We start from the raw sequence: 23,756 nt of genomic DNA on the forward strand, positions 1-23,756 counted from the left end.
TCTGTTCGGTTTTAGATATACTCAGCAGTAAGGCAGCACGATGGAGACAAGTGAAAGTTTTCAGGTCGATGATCCTTCATCAGATCTAAGATAGAAATATAATACACTTTATGCAAGTGGGTGGGAGTAGCAAAAGAAATAAAGTGTCATTCTTCTTGGTCGATCAAGCTTGTGGAAGAAGTTACGAAACGAAAACATTTCTGTTGGAAGGACATTTCAGATCGGAACCGAAGCGTATCCATCAGGAACTACTGGAACAGAACGGAAGTGTATCGAGCGAGCACTGCACGAACGGAACGGAAGTTATCGGACGACCATTCCGGAGCGGAACTGAAAACTGTGTCCATCCCGCACTACTGGAACGGAAGTGGATCGGGCGGGCGTTACTGGGGCGGGACGGAAGTGTCCGAATGACGCTCGCTCGCTCTGAGTGCGCGCGAGCGCAGCGTCGGCAGGAATTTTTTTTATAAAATAACGCCGACTTGCAAACGGCTCTCGGTAATCATAAGTTCAAAATAATCACGACACTGAATATCAAACAGGTGCTCTTTGAAAAAAAAGTTAAATTTTTTTTTAAACTGCACCGTCCGCTCTTTGGGACCTGCCCTGTGAATCTCCGATTATTATTCACTCTACCTCCATGTGGATTCAAAGACTTTCCCTTCCTCATCATGGCCAGAAAAATAGTTAGCAGAAAGAGAAAGGCTGCGGAACTAGAACCGGAGCAGGTAGGCCGCTCATCTTTTTACTTTATTGCAAATGAGCTGTAGATCTGGCCCAGGGTGGACTCATGTGATTTGCTGCAACACCCCTCAATTCAGTCCCGCCAATCTTGACTGCCCTGTATTTTTTTTTGTACTTCCCGCGTTGGTGATTGCAATCGGAATGGCTTATTTAACACATTTTCTTCTCTTGAGGATCTTTAATGTGTGGGTTTCTCTTCCCCGGAAGACACCCAAGGCTTGAATTTATTAAAATTCAATAAATTTATTTAAATTGAATTTGTCCAAGGTTGAGTTAGGCATGTTTTTGTTTAACTTATTTGTCCAGGCTGTGATGGACAGAGCAGAAAGTGGAGTTGTTAGGGCAATCAGCTATAATCTTTTCAGAATAATGCAGCTGGCTCAAAGAGCTGAATGGTCTAAATCCTGTGTCTATAATGCTTTGTATTTTAGGAAGGATTGATCTTACTGACTTTGTAATCAACTTGAAGATATCGGCACTCTGGGTTTTGTTTTAAATTGATTTGTATATTTATTATCTGACACGAATATAAACCTTTAAATTTTAATATTGAGCTTCTCTAAATTAAGTTTGGGAATTTCACTTGCATCCATGTGAATGGTTAAAGGTGGTGATATGATTTAGCCTCAATAGACTAAGTTATGTGATCTAGTATTAAATATACACAGTTTAAAAATGAATTTGTTATTACACAAAATTTCCAAAACTATAATAAAACTGAAGGTAATCAGGGTTGGAACTGCGAGTTTCAAAGATTTGGAATCTGATAAAATGTTGTAATATTGTCTCTTTGTCCATTTGGTATCAAATGCTTGCTTTTGTATTTTGATGGAATATTCTTGTTTCTGTTCATGCAGTAGGAGGTACATTTTCCTGTAACCTCGGTCTTGGTTTTGGAAATGGTGTGCAGTCCCTCATAACTCTCTGGTTCAAATGTACTTGATCTGAAACAGTTTTGTTGGCTTTGAACAAAATGTTATGCATTTTACTCATTCAAAAGTCAGTTGAGATTGCTTTATGAAGTCATTTTGCCATTATGATGTCATACTCCTGAGAATGAGATATATTTCCATTATGAACTAACTGTAATAGATTTAAAAATAGTTTAACACATATTTCTTGATAAGAACTTCCTGTTTTTAAAATTCCCTTTTAGTGACAGCTTTCACTACAAATTCATATAAGTGAAAACATATAGTGTGGCCAATTTAGCGCGTTGGTTTCACGCATCCTTGTTTGTCAGTTGTGACACAATGCAATATCCTAACCAATGTTATTTCTCCATTTTCCAGTTTAATCCATGTATTGTCACTTTACAATTTGCCATAATCATGACATAATCACGATTCTTGTGAATTTGTAATGATTTGTTACTGGCTCTTTCAGTTGGGGTTCTGAAGGAACCATTGGATCTTCGTCTGTTTGTAATATATGTTAATGACTTGGATATTTACATGTCACATCATGCTTGCATGAAAATTGATAGTGTCGATGGTAAGAAAGTAAGTCTCACTGGCCTGATCAGATGCATAGAAAAACAGCATAGCTTTCATTCAAAAGAAGTATGAGGTCATGCATTTGGAAAGAGCAGACTAGACGAAAGGAAATGCACAATAAATGGTCGGATTCTTAGAGGACAGAGTGAGTGCTTGTCCACAAATCCCTGAAGGTAGCTGGATAATTAAGCAATACAGGATACATAGGAGGTATGGTTAGTAAGTTTGCAGATGACACCAAAATTGGTGATGTAGTGGACAGCCAATAAGGTTACCTCAGAGTACAACAGGACCTTGATCCGATGGGCCGAGGAGTTTAATTTAGATGTGGGGGTGCTGCATTTTGGAAAGGCAAATCAGGGCAGGACTTATACACTTAATGGTAAGGTACTGGGGAGAGTTGCTGAACAAACAGACCTTGCAGTGCAGGTTCATAGTTCCTTGAAAGTGGAGTGGTAGGTAGATAGGATAGTGAAGAAGGCGGTTGGTATGCTTGCCTTTATTGGACGGTGCTTTGAGTATATGAGTTGGGAGGTCATGTTATGGCTGTAGAGGACATTGGTTAGGCTGCTTTGGGAATACCACAGGGGTCAATAGATGTGAAGCTGGAAAAGCACAGCAGGTCAGACAACATCGGAGAAGCAGGCCTTCCTCCAATTTAAAACTTTAGCTTTTAGAACGGGTCTGTCCTTTTCCATCACTATTTTGAAACTAATAGAATTATGATTACTCGTCCCAAAGTGCTGCCCCACTGACACCTCAGTCGCCTGCCCTGCCTTATTTCCCAAGAGAAGGTAAAGTTTTGCACCTTCTGTACTATATACGTCCACATGTTGAATCAGAATCCCAATAAGGTGATCATCCCTTTCTTATTTCTCAGTTCTACCCAAATAACTTCCCCGAATGTACTCCCAGGAATATCCTCCCTAAGTACAGCTGTAATGTTATCCCTAATAAAAAATGCACTCCCTCTTCTCTCTTGCCCTCCTCTCTATCCTTCCTAAAGCCTTTATATCCTGGAACATTAAGCTGCCAGTCCTGTCCATCCCTGAACCACATTTCTGTAATCGCTATGATATCCCAGTCCCAAGTTTCTAACCATGTCCTGAGTTCATCTGTCTTACCTGCTGCTTACGTTGAAATCCATCTACCCATTCATCTAGTCCATCAATATCCCTTTGCAATTTTGTGCTATCATCTACATTGTCTACAATGCTGCCTAATTTTGTGTCATCAGATTTGGATATATTGACTTTGTATGTCATTATCCAAGTCATTAATAAATAATGTGAATAGTTGGAGCCCTAACAGAGTTGCCTGGGGGACACCATTTGTGACCAACTGCCAATTTAAGTATGTAGCCATTTTCCTACTTTCTTGTTGCCTGCCACTCAACCAGTTTTCCAGCCAGTAAATTGTCCTCATTCCATGGCTTCTAAATTAGTTGAGTCTCTTACATGAGACTTTATAAATTGCCTGCTAGAATCATAGAACCCACAGAGTGCAGAAAGAGGCCATTCAGCCCATTGAGTCTGCACAGACCCTCTGAAGTGCATTCCGCCCAGATCCAGCCTCCCACTCTATCCCCTTAACTCCACCTAACCTGCACGTCTTTGGACTGGATGTCCACATAAGGAAGATCCAAAGACACTCCCTTGTCCACAACCTTAGTCACTTCTTCAAAAAATTCAATGAAGTTTGTTAGGTTTGTTATAAATAGTATATGATCGTGTAGGAGGGTACAAAGGTAATTTGAAATGTGGCTAGGAATGGAGAATTGTATAACACTATGACAAGCCTAAATAGCTTCTTGGGATAAAAACAGCAGCCGAATTCATGGTACCACGATTGGTTCTGCCATGGAGGAAGGGAGAAATAGGCATAGAAGTGCTATAGTTACAGGGAACTCAATCGTAAGGGGAACAGTTAGACGTTTCAGTGCCTGCAAATGAGAGTCCAGGATGGTGTGTTGCCTCTCTGGTGCTAGGGTCCTGGATGTCTTGGAGCAGTTGCAGGACATTCTGGAGTGGGAGGTGAACAGCTAGTGGTCGTAGTAACGACATAGTTTCTAAAAAAAAAACGAGCTCCTAAAAGCAGAATATAGAGAACTATGAAGAAATTTGAAATGTAGGACCTCAAAAGTAGTTTTCTCAGGATTACTACCAGTATCACAATCTAGTCAGAACAGAAACAGCAAGATATATAGGATGAGCACATGGTTGAAAAGGTGGTGTGAGGGGGAGGGTTTCAGAATCGTGGGCATTGGGATCAGTTCTGGGATAGGTGGGACCCTACAAACTGGATGGGTTACACCTGGGCAGGATCAGGACTGATGTCCTGGGGGTATACTTGGTAGAGTGGTTGAGGAGGATTTAAACTAGTGTGGCAAGGGTTGGGAACCAGAGGAGTAGGGCAATAGATGCAGAAATTGGGAGAGAGATAGAAACCAAGACAAACATGAATAAAAACAAGAACAGGCAGTGAAATGGTCCTGAAAAGAGCAGGGAAGGTGATCTGAAATGCATGTGTTTCAATGCGAAAAGTATAAAAGGTTGGTTAGTACTTTTCTTTTTCTTTATTCATTCACTGGATAAGGGCGTTGCTTTTAGGCAGCATTTATTGCCCATCCCAGTTGCCCAGAGGGCAGTTGAGAGTCAACCACATTGCTGTGGGTCTTGAGTCACATTTCGGCCAGACCAAATAAGGTCTGGCAGTTTGCTTACTTAAAGGACATGAATGAACTAGATGGGTTTTCCCGACAATCGACAATGGATTCATGGTTATCACTAGATTCTTAATTCCGGATTTTTTTTAAAATTGAATTCAAATTCCACCATCTGCCGTGGCAGGATTTGACCCCAGAATGTTATATTGGTCTCTGGATTAATAGTCCAGCGATAATACCACTAGGCATTGCCTCCATTTGGAATTATGACATTATTGTCATTATGGAGACCTGGCTGAAAGTTGGACAGGACTGGCAGCTGAATGCCCCAGGATTTAGACCTTTCATGTATGATAGAAAGGGATGTAAAAGGGTTGGGGGAATTGCATTATTGGTAAGCTGTATCTCTCAGCTGTTTTGAGGGAGGATACATCAGAGGACTTGTGCAGCGAGGCAATATGTATAGAAGTCGGGAATAGGGAAGGTGAAATCACAATGCTGGGGGTATGCCACAGGCCTCACAACAGCCAGTGGGAGATAGAGAAGATAATATGTGGATAGATTTTGGAAAGATGTAAAAATAGCAGGGTTGTTGTGGGGGGTGATTTTAACTTCCTCTGTATTGATTGTAGCTTGTTTTGTGCTAGGGACTTGGATGGGGAAGAATTTGTAAGGACCATTCAGGAAAGTTTCTTGACACGATATGAACAGCCCAACCAGGAATAGGGTTACACTGGTCCTGGTTTTGGGAAATAAGCCCAGCCAGGTGAGTGAAGTGGGGGAGCATTTTGGGTGTAATGACCATAATACTGTGAGTTTAAGATGCTCATGGATAAGGATGACAGCAGTCCTCAAGTGAAGGTGTTAAATTGGGGGAAGGCAAATTACAACAATATTAGGCAGGAACTGGAGAATTTTGATTGGAGGTGACTGTTTGAGACGAAATCTACAACAGACGTGGGAGTATTTTAAACGGCAGTTGATAAGCGTTCAGGAGCGGCATGTTCCTGCGAGAGTTAAGGATAGGTATGGCAAGTTATGTGAACCTTGGATGACCGGGTTTGTTATGACCTTGGTCAAAAAGAAGAAGGAAGCATATGTAAGGTCTAGGAGGATGGGAATTGACAAAGCCCTTGAAGTATATAAGAAAAGTAGGAAAAAACTTAAGCAAGGAATTAGAAAGGCTAAAAGGGGGTCATGAAAAGTTGTTAGCAAACAGAATTAAGGAGCGTCCCAAGCCTTTTTATACATACATGAAAAGCAAGAGGGTAGCCAGGGAAAGGGTTGGCCCACTGAGGGACAACAGAGGGAATCTGTGTGGAACCAGAAGAGGTAGGTGAGGTCCTAAATGAACACTTTGTGTCAGTATTCAGTAAAGAAAAGGAATTGGTGGAGGATGATCTCAGGGAAGGGAGTGTTGAACTTCTAAGCAATGTTGCAATTAAAAAGGAAGAGGTGCTGTGTGTCTTAAAAAGTATTAAGGTAGATAAGTCCCCAGGTCCTGATGGGATCTATCCAAGAATTGGATCCTTCCCAGAGTATTGTGGGAGGCAAGAGAGCAAATTGCTGGAGCATTGACAGGCATCATTGTATCCTCTTTGACCACAGGTGAGGTCCCAGAAGACTAGAGAATAGCCAATGTAGTCCCATTGTTTATGAAGGGTAGCAGGGATAATTCAGGAAATAATAGGCCTGTGAGCCTCAGATCGGTGGTAGGGAAATTATTGGAAAAGATTCTCAGGAACAAGATCTATACTCATTTAGAAACAAATGCATTATTAGCGATAGACAATATGTTTTCTGCAGAGGTGGTTATGCCTCACTAACTTGATTGAGTTTTTTGAAGAGGTGACGACGATGATTGATGAGGGAAAAGCAGTTGATGTCTACATTGACTTTAGTGAAGCCTTTGACAAGGTCCCTCATGGCAGACTGTTACAAATGTGAAGTCACATGGTATCAGGGGTGAGCTGGCAAGATGGATACAGAACTGGCTTAGTCATAGAAGACAGACGGTAGTGGTGGAAGCATACTTTTTGGAATGGAGGGTAGTGACTAGTGATGTTCCACAGGGAACAGTGCTAGGACCTCTGCTGTTCATGGTCTACATAAATGATTTGGAGAAAAATGTAGCTGGTTTAATTCGTAAGTTTGTGGACGATACATAGACTGGTGGAGTTGCGGATAGTGAGGAGAATTGACAGAGGATACAGCAGGATATAGATCATTTGGAGGCATGGGCAGAAAACTGGCAGATGGAGTTTAATCTGGACAAATATGAGGTGATGTGTTTTGGCAGGTCAAGTACAGGTGAAAATTATACAGTAAATGACAGAACCCTTAGGAATATTGATATGCAGAGGGATCTGGATGTGCAGGTCCACAGATCACTGAAGGTGGCAGCACAGGTAAGTAAGGTAGTAAAAAAGGCTTACGGTATGCCTGCCTTCATTGGAAGGGGCATTGAGTTTAAGAATAGACAAGTTATGCTGCAGCTTTGTAGAACTTTAGTTTTAGGCCACACTTGGAATATTGTGTACAGTTCTGGTCACCACACTGCCAGAAGGATGTGTAACGCTTTGGAGAGGATACAGAAAAGGTTTACCAGGATGTTGCCTGGTATGGGGAATTTTAGCCAAGAAGAAAGGCTGGATATTCTGGACAACAAGGTGCAGGGCTGGATGAACACAGCAGGCCAAGCAGCATCATAGGAGCAGAGAGGCTGACGTTTCGGGCCTAGACCCTTCATCAGAAAAGGGGGAGGGGAAGGGGGTTTTGAAATAAATAGGGAGAGAGTGGGAGGCGGATAGAAGAGGGATAGAGGAGAGGATAGGTGGAGAAGAAACAAACAGGTCGAAGAGGCGGGGATGGGGCCAGGAAAGGTGAGTGTAGGTAGGGAGTTAGGAAGGGGATAGGTCAGTCCAGGGAGGACGGACAGGTCAAGGGGGCGGGATGAGGTTGGTCGGTAGGAGATGGAGGTGCGGCTTGAGGTGGGAGGAGGGGATAGGTGGGAGGAAGAACAGGTTAGGGAGGCAGGGACGAGCTGGACTGGTTTTGGGATGCGGTAGGGGGAGGGGAGATTTTGAAACTTGTGAAATCCACATTGATACCATTGGGCTGCAGGGTTCCCAAGCGGAATATGAGTTGCTGTTCCTGCAACCTTCGGGTGGCATCGTTGTGGCACTGCAGGAGGCCCAGGATGGACATGTCGTCTGAGGAATGGGAGGGGGAGTTGAAATGGTTCGCGACTGGGAGGTACAGTTGTTTATTGCGAACCGAGCGTAGGTGTTCTGCAAAGCGGTCCCCGAGTCTCCGCTTGGTTTCCCCGATGTAGAGGAAGCCACACCGGGTACAGCGGATGCAGTATACCACATTGGCAGATGTGCAGGTGATTTCACAAGTTTCAAAATCTCCCCTCCCCCTACCGCATCCCAAAACCAGTCCAGCTCGTCCCTGCCTCCCTAACCTGTTCTTCCTCCCACCTATCCCCTCCTCCCACCTCAAGCCGCACCTCCATCTCCTACCGACCAACCTCATCCCGCCCCCTTGACCTGTCCGTCCTCCCTGGACTGACCTATCCCCTTCCTAACTCCCTACCTACACTCACCTTTACTGGCTCCATCCCCGCCTCTTCGACCTGTTTGTTTCCTCTCCACCTATCCTCTCCTCTATCCCTCTTCTATCCGCCTCCCACTCTCTCCCTATTTATTTCAAAACCCCCTTCCCCTCCCCCTTTTCTGATGAAGGGTCTAGGCCCGAAACGTCAGCCTCTCTGCTCCTATGATGCTGCTTGGCCTGCTGTGTTCATCCAGCCCTGCACCTTGTTGTCTCGGATTCTCCAGCATCTGCAGTTCCTACTATCGCTGGATATTCTGGGTTTGTTTTCACTGGAATGCAGGAGGTTGAGCGGTGACCTGAAAGAAGTTTATAAGATGGTGAATGGCATGGATAGAGTGGAAAGTATGAGGCAATTTTCCAGGATGGAGGGGTCAATTGCTAGGGGACACAGGTTCGTGGTGGTGATGGTGGCGGCGGCAGCTAAAAGAGATGTGCAAGGCACGTTTAACACACAAATGGTGAGGACAGCCTGGAATGTGCTGCCTGAGCAGGTGGTGGAAGCAGACACCATAGCAGCATTCGTGAAGAATCTGGACAAATACATGTATAGGAAGGGAGTAGAGGGATGCGGATCCTGTAAGTGAAGACAGCTTTAGTGTGGAAGAACGCAATGTGTTGGTGTAGGTTTGGAAGACTGAAGGATCTGCTCCTGTGCTGGATTATTCTTTGTTCTTGAGTAGATGGAAAGAATGTTAATTTATGTTAATGGAGGGGCCAGTTAACTAAGACAGAGATGTCAGCTGATTATTAGAATTTAAGATGGAAGTTGTGAAATGTTTTCACCCAGTGGGTGGTGGTGTTCTGGAGCGAGTTACGTGAAAATATAGTACAGGCTGAAATTCGAATATCGAGGAGTTACGAGCTAAGAGCTGGAGGGTGGGATGAAGTTAGATGACTCATTTTTGGTTTGCATGGGCACGATGGGCCAATGGTCTCTGTTACCTAAGTTTGTGTTTCTTTCCAAACAAGGCCATGGTTTAGCACCTGCTTTGACTGCCTTACTTTCCTCCTTTAAGACATCCCTTAAAACCCCACCTCTTTGTGCCCAAGGTTCAAGGGATTAAAAATGGTGATGGCGTAACAGGGCTGTGTGTAGGCTATTGCCCAGGACTCATCCACTCCCACGTGCTTTGTTTAATTTCTTTTTTACTTGTCTTTCTCGTTTGATTCTTTCATTAATCTTTTCTTTGGAGCCTTCTGTGGTGATTGGTCGCTTAATTGGTGTGGCGGCTGGAGTGGACCTTTTGCAGAATGGGTGGCTCCTCCCGGTGGTTGGAAGTGGTGGTGGACATGGCCCCTCACGTTGACGGGAGATGGTGATGGTAATGGGCAGTGACGGTGGCAGAGCTCTTCCGGTGATTGGGGGTGGTGGCATGAAGGGCCAAATGGTTGCTTCCTGCTCCTATTTTCTACGTTTCTATGAATTCCTGCTTTGGGCATAAAACCAGTCTGACTCCAAGTTAATACACAGCCAGATTCTAAACAAGGCCTCCCACCTAAAATGCATTGTCTGACCAGAGGTGTCACCTCTGGTATACTGATAAAACCTTTCGTTATCTTAGGGCAGTGACTTGAAAGAAATTCTGCGATTTGCGTATTAATCCTTTCTAACTGATTAAAGATTTAACTGCCATCTTTGGTTTGTTCAATACATTCGCATCAGTTCTAAAACCCTTTGATCTTTTGCTTGTAAATTGTATGTCTGATGCCACCTCTCTCATTGACCCCTGAAGAAGGAGTGAGACTTCGAAAGCTTGTGTCCTCAAATGAACCTGTTGGACTGTAACCTGGTGTCATGAGATTTTTGACCTTGTCCACCCCAATCCAACACTGGCACCTCCACATCATACATGAATAGGCAGGGAATAGAGGAATATGCACTGCGTAGAGGGAAGTAGTTTTTAGTTTAGAAAGTCATCATACGTCACTGCAGTCTTGGTTGGCTGAATAGCCTGTTCCTGTGCTGTATTGTTCTTTGTACTAAAGTAGGATTTGATAAAATTTTGGTAGACGGGGTGATGTTGCTTTTCGTGGAATGAAAGGTATGCACAAGGAGGAAAAAGCAAGAGATACAACTGAGGAACTTCCAGAAGTGAAATCTGCCAACCTTGCAAGAGGGAAGGAATTTGGGTATTAAAAGCAGCATCTAGATGCCAGGTTTAACTTGGTGCTAAAACTGAAAAAGAACCTGAATGATAATTTGAGAAATATGACCTGCTTTTCAGCAATTATAGTGAAAGTTCTCCACCAACGACGCTCAATAGCAGCAGTGTGTACTATCTACAAGATGCACTACAGAAATTCACCAAAGGTCCTCAGAAAGCACCTTCCAAACGCAGGACCACTTCCATCTCCAAGGACAAGAGCAGCAGATATATGGGAACACCATCACCTTCAAGTTCCCCTCCAAACCACTCACCATCCTGACTTGGAAATATATCACCATTCCTTCACTATTGCTGGGTCAAAATCCTGGAAGTCCCTCCATAATGGCATTGTGGGTCAATCCACAGCAGATGGACTGTAGCGGTTAAAGACGGCAGCTCACCACCTCCTTCTCAAGGGCAACCAGGGACGGCCAACAAATGCTGGCCAGCCAGCAATGCCCACATCTCGCAAAATGAATTTAAAAAAGTTCTCTAAAAAGAAATAATTAGTTGTAGATGCAAAGAACTTAGTCACAAGCATTTGAAGTTTTGTTTTGAGGCACTGCCTCAACACTGAGGATATGATCGTGAGATCTTAAGTATTTGAAAAGTGATAAGTAAGGGAAGAAAGAACTTCGAAAATTTGGGTACTACTAAATGACAATTTGTGTACCTGAAATGAAAGATTATAGAACTGAAGTTTAGGGTAATTTAATGCAGCATCTGCATCAGCCCTGCTGTACCTGTTATGTCTTATATTTTTATTGATGGAAATTTTTATTTAATAATTAAATTAATTACATTCTCTGCTGCTTGTTGAGGTCTTGACAAGTTGTGGGGAAGGTAGGAAATGACCTAAGTATTTTTACTCATTTGAAAGGTGAAAGTATTGAGCTTCCTCTGTCACTGCATATCTTAGACTTAATTATTGCTATATTTAAAGCAGGACACATGTCTCTTTACTTGAAGTAATCTTTATCTCATTTTGTGTTAAAATGTTTTGTGTGGCTTCTGCAGTTAAATTGTGTATTCAGTGTGGTTTAAGGTATATTAAGAAATTGACTGAACTCGACTGAATTTGCCATGCTTTGTCATTAGGTCCCTTCTTGTATACCAATGGAAGATAAACTACATATGTTGGCAAATTGTTGATATAAACCCTTTCACAGCAAACAGATTGCAAGGATTGGCAAAAATACTCCCAGTTAAGCAAACCAGCATTAACAAGATAATTAAGAAATGGAGGAACAAAATAAAAGTTATTGAGAACCTTCACACCCAGACTTAAAGGAAAATGTAGATTGTGCACTCCACTTTGATACAATAGAGAATGAAGTTAAGCAGTAAACAATATCTTATCCCTGTTGATTTGTTCTGCCCGATGCATCAGCTCTCATTCCTGCCAAGCTTCATTTCCACTAATTTAGCTGCTTAAAACTTGTATGTCTTTTAAGCCTGTTAGTCTCTTGCTGCTTTCTTTCTTTTCCCTTAAGCTAATTTTTGTGTTTTATCCAGTGTTTTTCATTTTGATAGTTTTAAGCCATATTCATAGTTAATCTAACCATCAGCTCCTTTAATGTACCCTTAAATTATGCTCTGCACTCTTCAGTTTTGTCAGCTTTTAAAACAAATGAACATAAATCCATGATTTCTGAAGAAGGGTCTCGACCCGAAACGTCCTGCTCCTCTAATGCTGCTTGGCCTGCTGTGTTCATCTAGCTCTACACCTTGTTATCTCATAAATCCATGATATGTTTTTCTGCCTGATGCAGTATCTGCACCAGCCCTGCTGTATTATTTATGCCTTATATTTTTATTATAAAATTTTATTTAATTACTAAATTAATTACTTTCTTTGCTTGTCGAGGTCTTGACAAATTATTGGGAAGATCGGAAATGACCTAAGTATTTCCACTATTTTGAAAGACGGAAGTATTCAGCTTTCTCTATTACCACATCTCTAAAATTGGCTTATTGTTGGATTTTTAAAAAAATGGTCATCTGCCTCTTAAAGTAAGCCTATGTCTCATTTTGTGTTAAAATGTTTCACTTAACTCCTGAAGTTAAATTTTGCTCATCAAATGTTGTTTGACAAAATAGTTAGCTCTCAAATGTTGAGCTGTCACTTCACTTCAGGTCTGGAAGGAATGATAATCACATCTCGGTGACGGTGCATTCTTTGGGAAAGAAAAACTGTATTTGTTTTCACTTGTTTGTTCACAGGATATTGCATATTGCATATTGCTACTAGGCCAGTGTTTATTGCCTGTCAAATTGTCCTAGATGCTTTCTTGCATCGCTGTAATCCTTGGGGCATAGGTGCACCCACAGTGCTATTAGAAAGTGAGCTGCATGATTTTGAGCAGTGGCTGCGAATAACAAAAATATTGTTGCAGTTCAGGACTTGAAGAGATTTATAAAATCATGGGGGTATATATAAAGTGAATGGCAAATGTCTTTTCCCGAGATTGGGGGTTTTCAAGACTAGGAGGCATATTTTTAAGGTGAGAGGAGACAGGTTTAGAAAAAGACGAGGGGAGATTTTCTTTTTGATTTGTGTGTGGAATGAACTTCCAGAGGAAGTGGTTGCGGGTACAGTTATAATGTTTAAAAGATACATAGATGAAATTGTCAGGAGTCAGGAACCCTGGATGACGAGACATTGAGGCTTTGAGCAGAAAAAAGGAGGAGATATGGCTCAGGAACAGGTAGCTGGGATTGAGGGCGTCACCGGAGGTATATTTAGGAGTTTACTGAAGAAGGAAATCAGGACGGCGAAAAGGGGGCATGAGATAGCTTTGGCTGAGAAGGTTAGGGTGAATCCAAAGAGATTGTTTAAGTATATTAAAAGATAAAGAAGAACTAGAGAGAGAATAGGACGCCTCAAGGACCAAAGTGGACATGTATGTATGGAACCGCAGGAGATAGGCGAGGTCCTCAATGAATATTTTTCCTCTGTGTTTACCGTGGAGAAAGACGTGAAGGTGTTGGAACTTGGGGAAGTTAGTGGCGATATCTTGGGGACAGTCCATATCACAGTAGTAGTGGTGTTGGAAGTATTAGAATGTATGAAAGTGGATAAATCTCCTGGTCCTAATCAGATATATCCAAGAACCCTGCAAGAGGCTAGAGAAAAAGTTGCGGGAGCCCTGGCTGATAGCCATCGGTGAAGTCCCGGAAAACTGGAGGATAGCGAATGTTGTGCCCTTATTCAAGAAGGGCCGCAAAGAAAAACCTCGGAATTATAGACCAGTAAGCTTAACATCTGTGGTAGCTAACTTACTTGAGAAGATTCTGAGGGATAAGATACACATGCGTTTGGAAAAACAGTGTTTGTTTGGAGTAGTCAGCATGGCTTTGTGCGTGAGAGATCATGCCTCTCAAATTTGTTAGTCCTTTGATGAAGTGACTAGGAATGTTGTTGAGGCAGGGCAGTAGATGTAGTCTATATGGATTTTAGTAAGGCCTTTGATAAGGTTCCACATGGTAGGATGTTGTGGAAGGTTAGATTGCATGGAATCCAGGGAGAGCTGGCAAATTGGGTACGTAGTTGGCTTGACAGTAGGAAGAGAGAGTAATAATGGAAGGATGCTTGTTGGACTGGAGGCCTGTGACTAATGGTGTGCCTCAGGGGTCGGTGCTGGGCCCATTGCTGTTGGTTATTCATATCAATGATTTGGATGAGAATGTACAAGGCATATTTGTAAGTTTGCCGATGACACTAAAGTAGGCGGTATCGTGGACAGTGAGGAAGGTTATCAGAAATTGCAGCAGGATCTTGATCAGCTGGGGAAGTGAGCTGAGAAATGGTAAATGGAGTTTAATATAGATAAGAGTGAGGTGTTGCATCTTGGAAAGTGAAATCCAGATAAGAGTTTCATGGTGAATGATAGGGCCTTAAGGAGGGTAGTGGAACAGAGGGACCTCAGAGTTCGGGTGCACAATTCTCTGAAAGTGGAGTCACTGGTAGACAGGGCAGTGAAGAAGGCTTTTGGCTCACTGGCCTTCATTCGTCAGGGCATTGAGTATAGAAGTTGGGAAGTTATGTTGCAGTTGTACTGGACATTGGTGAGGCCGTTCTCAGAGTATTGTGTTCAGTTTTGGTCACCTTGCTGTAGGAAGGATGTTATTATACTGGAAAGAGTGCAGAAGAAACTTACAAGGCTGTTGTAAGGAGCTGCCAGTGGAAGTGGTTGAGACGGGTACATTGACACCATTTATTAGGCATTTGGATGAATACATGCATAGAAAAGGTTTAGAAGGATATGTGCCAAGTACAGGGAAATGGGGTTAGTGTGGATGGACATTTTGGTCGGCATGGACCAGTTTGGGCTGAAGGACCTGTCTCTGTGCTGTATGTCTTTAAGCACATGAATAAGAAATGTTTGGAGGGATATGGGCCAATCACAGGCAAGTGAGACTAATTTTACTTTGGGATTATGGTTGGCAGAGACTGGTTGGACCAAAGGGTCTGTTTCTATGCTGTATGATTGAGTTTTGAATGATACAGAACATTATGCAACTGTTGGGCTTTTTGTACTTAAAATGGAGATGAAGCAGTTGAAAATGGTTATGCCTAGGACACTATGCTGCAGAACTCCTGCAGCTATGACCTGGAACACGGATGGATGGTCTCCAACAATCACAACCACCTTCCTCTCTCTTCAGTTCAATTCGAACCACTGGAGAACTTTACTCAAGACTCTTATTGACTTCAATTTTTCTAATTATTCCTTGGTGCCACATGTGAATGAATGATGCTTTGATGTCAAGGGCAGGTTGTTCTTGCCTCACCTCTTGAGTTCTTATCTTTTATCCATGTTAGGACTAAAAATATAATGAGATCAGGAGCAGTGTGTTCCTTGCAGAACCCAAATTGAACCATTACTGTTGAGAACTGTCAGTGACCCCTTCTGGTCACTTTCTTGATTAAGTAGACTGACTCAGTGGTAATCAGCTGAGGTAGATGTGTCCTTTCTGTGCACCGAATGTACCTCAGCAATATTCCACAATGCCAGGTAGATACGAGCATTGTAGTAATACTGGAGAAATGTGGCTACTTGAGCATGTTTTTAGCACTGTTGTCAGGCCCTGTAGTTTTTCCTCCAAACACCTGTTTCTTGATATGGAAACAACAAATGCTGGAGATCATAGCCGGTCACACGCATCACAAGCTAACATTTTGAGTCGAGATGACTCTTTAGCTCTGGAAAAACACCCATCTGGTTCACTAATGTCCCTTGGGGAAAGACTGTGCCATCTTTACCTGGTCAGGCCTACATGTGAGTCCAGACCCACAGGAATGTGGTTGACTCTTAACTGCCTTCTGGGCGATTAGGGATAGGCAATAAATGATGGCCCAGTCAGTGACACCCACATCCAATGAATGAATGAAAAAAGACCATGGTGAATTTCTGCAATGCATCCTGCAAATATTGCACACTGCTGGTACTGTGCATCGGTGGTGTAGGGATTGAATGCTTGTGGATATGGTACCAATCAAGCAGGCTGCTCTGTCTTGAATGGTGTCAAGCTTCTTGAGTGTTGTTGGAAGTGCACTCATTCAGGCAAGTGGGGAATATTCCATCACACTCCTGACTTGTGCTCATGATCTGCACTGTCTTTGTTCTCTCCACGAAAAACATTTTAAACTTGTTTAACCAGTTTATTTTCCCTTCAGCCATGGCTGTAAATTGTGACTTGAACTTAAACTTGTCACTTAATCAGATGCAGACTCGATCAACTGAAGGGCCTCCTCTGTGCTGTACGATTCTAAGTTTGAATCACTCAACCCCCGCCCGTTTTTTACTTCTCTCTATGTCTGTATATATGTGTGTAGAAGGGGCATTTATAAGGGGTTAGAGTTTAAGTACTGAAACCTGGTCCATGCTTTCTGTCAACCTGGGTCAGAAAGTCAGTAAATTGGGGAATTGTGTGTACTTTCAAAAATCTTTAACATTCTAATGACTATGGGAATGGTGGGGCTTGATTTCCAGCGTGCTATCCTAGTGAGGGGAACACATCACAAAAAGAACCCTGCAGCCCAATGGTGTCAATGTGGACTTCAAGCTTCAAAATCTTCCCTCCCTGACGGCGTCCCAAAACCAGCCCAGCTCATCCCTGCCTCCCTAACCTGTCTGTCCGTCCGTCCTTCCTCCCACCTATCCAATCCTCCCACCTCAAGCCCCACCCCGACTTCCTACCTACCAGCCTCATCCCGCCTCCTTGACCTGTCCATCCTCCCTGGACTGACCTACCCCCACCCTAACTCCCCACCTACACTCACCTTTACTGGCTTCATCCCCGCCTCTTTGACCTGTCTCCTCTCCACCTATCTGCTCCCTTATCCATCTCTTGGTAGAACTCAGTCATTAGCCTGGTCCTGGAATTTGCATATTGTACCAACATAAAATCATTGCTCATCCAATGCCACCTGTACTACCTCGGCCACAGATGGATGATACACCAAAGAACTTGTGAATGGTTAATTGGACATTGGAGTCACAACCTCTGAAGCTTTTATACCTCCAATCAGAGCACTTGTAAGCACGATATGGCGATAGTGGTCACCAATACGGCCAAATGGGAGACGGTTGCTGCAAGCCATGACCTTTAGAGGCTGATTGTTTGGGGAGGTGAGGAAAAATGGAAAACTCAGCTGCTAATAAGAGGACCCAGATAAGACGGAGGCCAGTGAATTCGGCACCTTCTGAGACCACTATTGTCCTCTGCCACAAATGAGACAAAAACGACCACACCAGAGTGGGACTGCTGAGTTAAGTGAAGTTTAACTCAAACGTGCGAGCCACTGACATAGAGGAGGGTGCAGTGGCCAAGTAGGAAGGCGTTGGTCTCGTAAACCAAAGATCACGGTTTATTAGCCACCTGTGCCTAGCAGTGCTTTAGTTGTTAATTTCAGGGCCAAAGTATCCATCTTTGCCTTGGTTCAGAAGAGGGTGGCGATGACGCTGATTGGTGGTTGGGGCAAAGATTTGCATCGGCGCAATCACCACTACCAAACAGGTTTGTGGAGGAAGTGTTGTCAGGGGACAGTTGCAGAGGGAGGGGGAGGATCCAATCGTTGTGGTCCATGTTGGAATAAACAACGTAGGCAAGACTAGGAAAGAGGACCTGTTCAGGGATTATCAGGAGCTAGGAACAAAATTAAAGAGCGGGTCCTCAAGGTTTATAATTTCTGGATTACTGCCCGGGCCACGTGCAAATTGGCATAGGGACATGAGAATAAGGAAGTAAACACGTGGCTAAAAGAGCGGTGTGGGAAAGAGGCGTTCATTTTCATGGGGCACTGGCATCAGTATTGGAACAGGAGGGATCTGTACCGTTGGGACGGTCTCCACCTCAACTGAGCCTTGACCAGTGTTCTAGCGAAAAGGGTAAATAGGCTGGTCAACAGGACTTGAAACTGGAAAGTGGGGGGGGAAGGGAAGGGTAAAACATCCCCCAGTGGGGAACAAAGCAGCAGGCTAACATCTGTAGGGGTAGATTCCACTGTGGGGAAAAATATGAAAAAAATGACAGGAAAGGAGAACGCAGAAGAGGTTATTAAAGTCTCCGGCGCAGACACAAATAGGACAGAGTGTTTGGAAAGGGTTAGGAATCAAACTTCAAGCACACTGGATAAATGAGTGACAATGAGAAGAGGGATGGTTAGTACAGGACTGAAGGTGTTATATCTGAATGCATGCAGTATAAGAAATAAGGTAAATGAGCTTATGACGCAGATCAAAATTGACAGCTATGACGTGGGGGCATCACAGACATGGGTGCAAGGTGATGAGGATTGGGAGCTGAATATCCAAGGATATACATCCTATTGAAAAGATGGCAGGTGGGCAGATGGGGTGGGGGTTGCCTTATTAGTAAGAAATGAAATTAAACCAATAGTAAGAAACAAAACAGGGTCAGATGGTTTAGAATTTTTGTAGATAGAGTTGAGGAACAGCAGAGGTAAAAAAAAAAAGCCATACTTGGCCTCCAAATAGTAGTCAGGGGCTGGGGCGCAAGATACACCAGGAGGTAGAAAAGATGTGTAAGAAAGGCAAAGTTACGGTGATCGTGGAGATTTCAATATGCAGGTGGACTGGGAAAATCAGGTTGGTAGTGGAATGCAAGAAAAGGAATTTGTGAAATGTCTACGAGATGGCTTTTTGGAGCAGCTTGTGGTGGAGCCTACTAGAGAACAGGCAATACTAGATTTAGCATTGTGCAGTGAAGCAGACTTGATAAGGGTGCTTAAGATGAAGGAACCCTTAGGAGGCAATGATCATAATATGATTGAATTTACTCTGCAATTTGAGAGGGAGAAGGTAGAATCAAAGGTAATGGTATTTTACAGCTGAATAAAGGCAACTGCAGAGGCATGAGGGAGGAGCTGGGTAGAATTGACTGGGAGAGGAACCGAGCAGGAAAGACGGTGGAACAACAATGGCTGGAGTTTCTAGGAGTAATTCAGGAGACAGCAAAAATTCATCCCTAGGAAAAAGAAGATGGTACAGGGATGATGAGGCAACAAGGGCTGACTAGGGGAGTTAGGGATAGCACAAGAGCAAAAGGGAAAGCATATAATGTGGCAAAGGGCAGTGGGAAGCCAGAGGATTGGGAAGCTTACAAAGACCAACAGAGGGCAACCAAAAAAGTAATAAGGAGGGAGAAGATTAAATATGAGGGTAAGCTAGCCATTAATATAAAGGAGGATTGTAAGAGTCTCTTCAGGTATATAAAGGGCAAAAGAGAGGCAAAAGTGGACATTGGACCACTGGAAAATGACACTGGAGAGATAGTCGTGGGGAAGAAGGAAATGGCTGAGGAACTGAATAATTACTTTGTGTCAGTCTTCCCAAAAATTTGAGAGTCAGGGGACAGAGCTGAGTATGGTAGCCATCACCAAGGAGAAGGTGCTAAAAAAAAACTGAATGGACTGAAGGTGGATAAATCACCAGGACCTGATGGACTACACCCCAGAGTTCTTGAGGAGATAGCTGAAGAAATAGTGGAGGCGTTCGTGGTGATCTTTCAGGAGTCGCTGGAGTCAGGGAGGGTCCCAGAGGACTGGATAATTGCTAACGTGACACCCCTGTTTAAAAAGGGAGTAAGGCAAAAGACTGAAAATTACAGGCCGATTAGCTTAACCTTGGTCGTGGGTAAGATTTTAGAGTCCTTTTGTGAAGGATGAGATTTCTGAATACTTGAAAGTGCATGGTAAAATAGGGCAAAGTCAGCATGGCTTCATTAAGGGGAGGTCATGCCTGACAAATCTGTTAGAATTCTTTGAGAAAATAACAAACAGGTTAGACCAAGGAGAGCCAATGAATGTTATCTACCTGGACTTCCAGAAGGCCTTTGACAAGGTGCCGCACAGGAGGCTGCTGAGTACGATAAGGGCCCGTGGTGTTAGAGGCAAGGTACAAGCATGGATAGAAGATTGGCTGTCTGGCAGAAAGCAGAGAGTGGGATTAAAAGGGTCTTTCTCAGGATGGCAGCTGATGACAAGTGGTGTTCCACAAGGATCAGTGTTGGGACCGCAGCCTTTCACTTTATACTTTAATGATCTAGATGAAGGAACTGAGGGCATTCTGGCTAAGTTTGCAGACGATGCAAAGATAGGTAGAGGTACAGGTAGTATTGAAGATGCGGGGAGGCTGCAGAAGGATTTGGACAGGTTAGGAGAGTGGGCAAAGAAATGGCAGATGGAGTACAATGTGGGAAAGTGAGAGGTCAGGCACTTCGGTAAGAAGAGAAGAGGTATGGACTATTTTCTAAATAGGGGGAAAATTCAGAGGTCTGAAGTGCAAAGAGACTTGGGAGTTCTAGTCCAAGATTCTGTCAAGGTAAACTTGCAGGTTGAATCAGTAGTTAGGAAAGTAAATGCAACTTTGGTATTTATTTTGAGAGGACTTGATTATAAAAGCAGGGATGTACTTCTGATATTCTGTAAGGCTCTAGTCAGGCCACATTGGGAGTATTGTGCACAGTTTTGGGCCCCATATCTCAGGAAAGATGTACTGGCCCTAGAGTGGGTTTTGAGGAGGTTCACGAGAATGGTCCCAGGAATGAAAAGCTTAACATGAGGAATGTTTGAGGACTCTGGGTCTATACTTATTGGAGTTTAGAAGGATTGGAGGGGGGGGATCTAATTGAAACTTACAGAATACTGAATGGCCTGGTTAGAGTGAATGTTGGGAAGATGTTTCTAGGACCCAAGAGCACAGCCTTCGAGTAAAGGGAAGACCTTTTAGAACAGAGAGAAGGAGAAACTTCTTTAGCCAGGGTGTGGCGAGTCTATGGAATTCACTGCCACAGAAGGCTGTGGAGTCCAGGTCATTGAGTATAATTAAGACCAAGATAGATTGGTTCTTGATTGTCAAGGGGACCAAGGGTTACGGGGAGAAAGCAGGAAATGGGGTTGAGAAACTTATCAGCCATGATTGAATGCTGGAGCAGACTCGATGGGCTGAATGGCCTGATTTCTAATCCTACATCTTATGGTCTTATGACTTGCATGTCAGAAGGCTGCCAATTAATATTCTGATAATACTTCAATTGTAAGACATTTTCTATGCTTGGCTAACACAGGATTTGTTATCAAATGCAAAAAATATTTTACAGTTCTTCCCATTCTGACGTAACATTGCTTGATTCATTCTGGTGAAGGAGAGGAGCTATAATGTGGATGCTAATGAATTGGCCACAAAAGGGGAGAAAACTAAAAGCCAGATCACTGAGATATTTTATTATTTGTGGTGATAGTGACTGATCATTACATCTAACCAACATCTAACTGTGTCAGCCATCAAGGTGCTTGAGTAAAATTTGAAATCAATGGGAATCAGACTCATAACCTGATGACTGGAGTAATCACTAGCACAGAGGAAGATAGTTGTGGATGCTAGAGCCCAATCACTGGAGCCCCAGGATATTGCTGCATGTGTTTCTTAAGGCAATATCCAAAACCCAAATATCTTTAAATGCTTCAATGACAACCCTTTTGAAATACAGTGAAAGTGGAGACCTTTGTGCACTGTTGAGTTTCATTTGTAATAGGTCAGATAGTGAAACTGTCTTTGGCGGCTTGCAGCAAGACCTGGGCAACATTTGGGCTTGGTGAAAAGTTCCTTTTTTTTCCACTTGGGGATGTGGGAATCGCTCGCTGGCTGGTATTTTATGTCTCCTTTGTTAGCCTTAAGAAAGTAGTGGTAAACTGTCTCCTTGATCCTCTGCAGTCCATGTTCTGTAGGTAGACCCACAATGCTCTTAGGAAGGGAATACCAGGATGTTGACCCAGTTACAGTGATGTATTTCCAAGTTAGGGTGGTGAGTGGCTTGTATGAGAACTTGCAGGCGGTGGTGTTCCCACGTATCTGCTACCCCTGTCCTTCTAGATTGACAGTTTGGAAGGCGCTGTCGAACGATCTTCGAATTTCTGCAATGCATCTTGTAGATGCTTGTGGATGTGGTGTCCGTCAAGTGGCCTGCTTCATTCTGAATGGTGTCAAACATCTTGGGTTTTGTTGGAGCTGCACCCATCCAGCCAAGTAGGGAATATTTCACTCTGCTGACTTGTGTCTCGTAGATGTTGGACAGGCTTTGGAGAGTCAGGATGTGAATTACTTGATGTAGTATTCCTAGCCTCTGACCAGCTATTCTAGCCACTGTATTTATATGGCGGTCCAGTTGAATTTCTGGTCAGTGGTCTCTAAGACCCAGTCAGCTCTATTCGCAGTGGAGCTGCTGAGTCACTGTTCATGGTGGATATTGAAATCCCTCAGCCAGAGTGCATTTTGCACCTTCAGTGCTTCCTCCAAGTGTTGCTGTACACAGAGGAGCACTGATTAATCGACAGGAGGTTTTCTTGCCCATGTTTAACTTGAAGCCATGAGATCTCATGGGATCTGGAGTCAATGCTGAGGACTTCTAGGGCAACTCGTTCCTGACTGTAAACCACTACTGCCACGTTTGCTGGGTCTGTCGGGAGAGGACATATCCAGAGATGATAATGGTTTAAAGTTTTGGCAAAGTTCTGCAGCTCAGGTTGAGAGTGAGGTTGTTGACTTGCTCGCCGAGCTGGGCTTGTTCTCGTTCAGATGTTTCGCCACCATGCTAGGTGACATCATCAGTGGAGCCTCCGATGAAACAGTGTAATTCTATCCTACTTGGAATTTATATTGTCTGGTCTGTTATGGTGAGTAGTGTCATTTCCGGTTTTGATCTGTACAGTGGTCTTAGGAGTCTTGTTGTCAGTTCCGACATGTTCTTGACGTAGGGCAGTGTGGTCAGTGTGAAGGAAACAGTATGCCCCAACACTCCTAAGACCACTAGGAATCATGGTAGCCCACAGCCACTCTACGACAAACACTTACAAGGACCCCATTCCTACAACATGCAGAACCAACGTGGTTTACAAAATACCATGCAAAAACTGCCACAAACATTACGTCGGACAGACAGGAAGGAAACTAGCCATCAGAATGCATGAACATCAACAAGCAGCAAAACGGCATGACAAACTCTCCCTAATATCGGTACACTCGGACATAGAACGTAGAACAGTACAGCGCAGTACAGGCCCTTCGGCCCATGATATTGTGCCGACGTATTATCCTACAAAGATCAATCTACCCTGCATACCCGACATTTTACTATCCTCCATGTGCCTATCCAAGAGTCGCTTAAAAGTCTCTAAAGTATCTGACTCCACTACCACTGCCGGCAGTGCATTCCACACGCCCACCACACTCTGTGTGAAGAACCTACCTCAGACATCTCCCCTATACCTTCCTCTAATCACCTTAAAATTATGCCCCCTCGTAATTGTCATTTCCGCCCTGGGAAAAAGTCTCTGACTATCCACTCTATCTATGCCTCTCATCATCCTGTACACCTCTATCAAGTCACCTCTCATCCTTCTTTGCTCCAATGACAAAAGCCCTGGCTCCCTCAAACTTTCCTCCTAAGACCTGCCCTCCTGTCCAGGCAGCATCCTGGTAAATCTCCTCTGCACCCTCTCTAAAGCTTCCACATTCTGAGGCAACCAGAACTGAACGCAATATTCCAAATGTGGTCTAACCA

The 23,756-nt window shown here is 43.6% G+C and overlaps 1 protein-coding gene across 1 annotated transcript in view; it reads left to right on the plus strand.

Moving 5' to 3' along the window:
- Window positions 1-376: 376 nt before the first annotated feature.
- The window catches only part of LOC109925989 (DDB1- and CUL4-associated factor 12-like), a 60,472-nt gene continuing 37,092 nt past the window's right edge, over window positions 377-23,756 (plus strand). The window contains exon 1 of the mRNA XM_048612256.1: window positions 377-728. Within this exon, the coding sequence (XP_048468213.1) occupies window positions 672-728 (57 nt within the window). The 5' untranslated portion in view covers window positions 377-671. The remainder of the gene's footprint in view (window positions 729-23,756) is intronic.

The sequence above is a fragment of the Rhincodon typus genome, chromosome 1, assembly GCF_021869965.1.
Source record: "Rhincodon typus isolate 14 chromosome 1, sRhiTyp1.1, whole genome shotgun sequence".
Lineage (NCBI taxonomy): Eukaryota > Metazoa > Chordata > Chondrichthyes > Orectolobiformes > Rhincodontidae > Rhincodon > Rhincodon typus.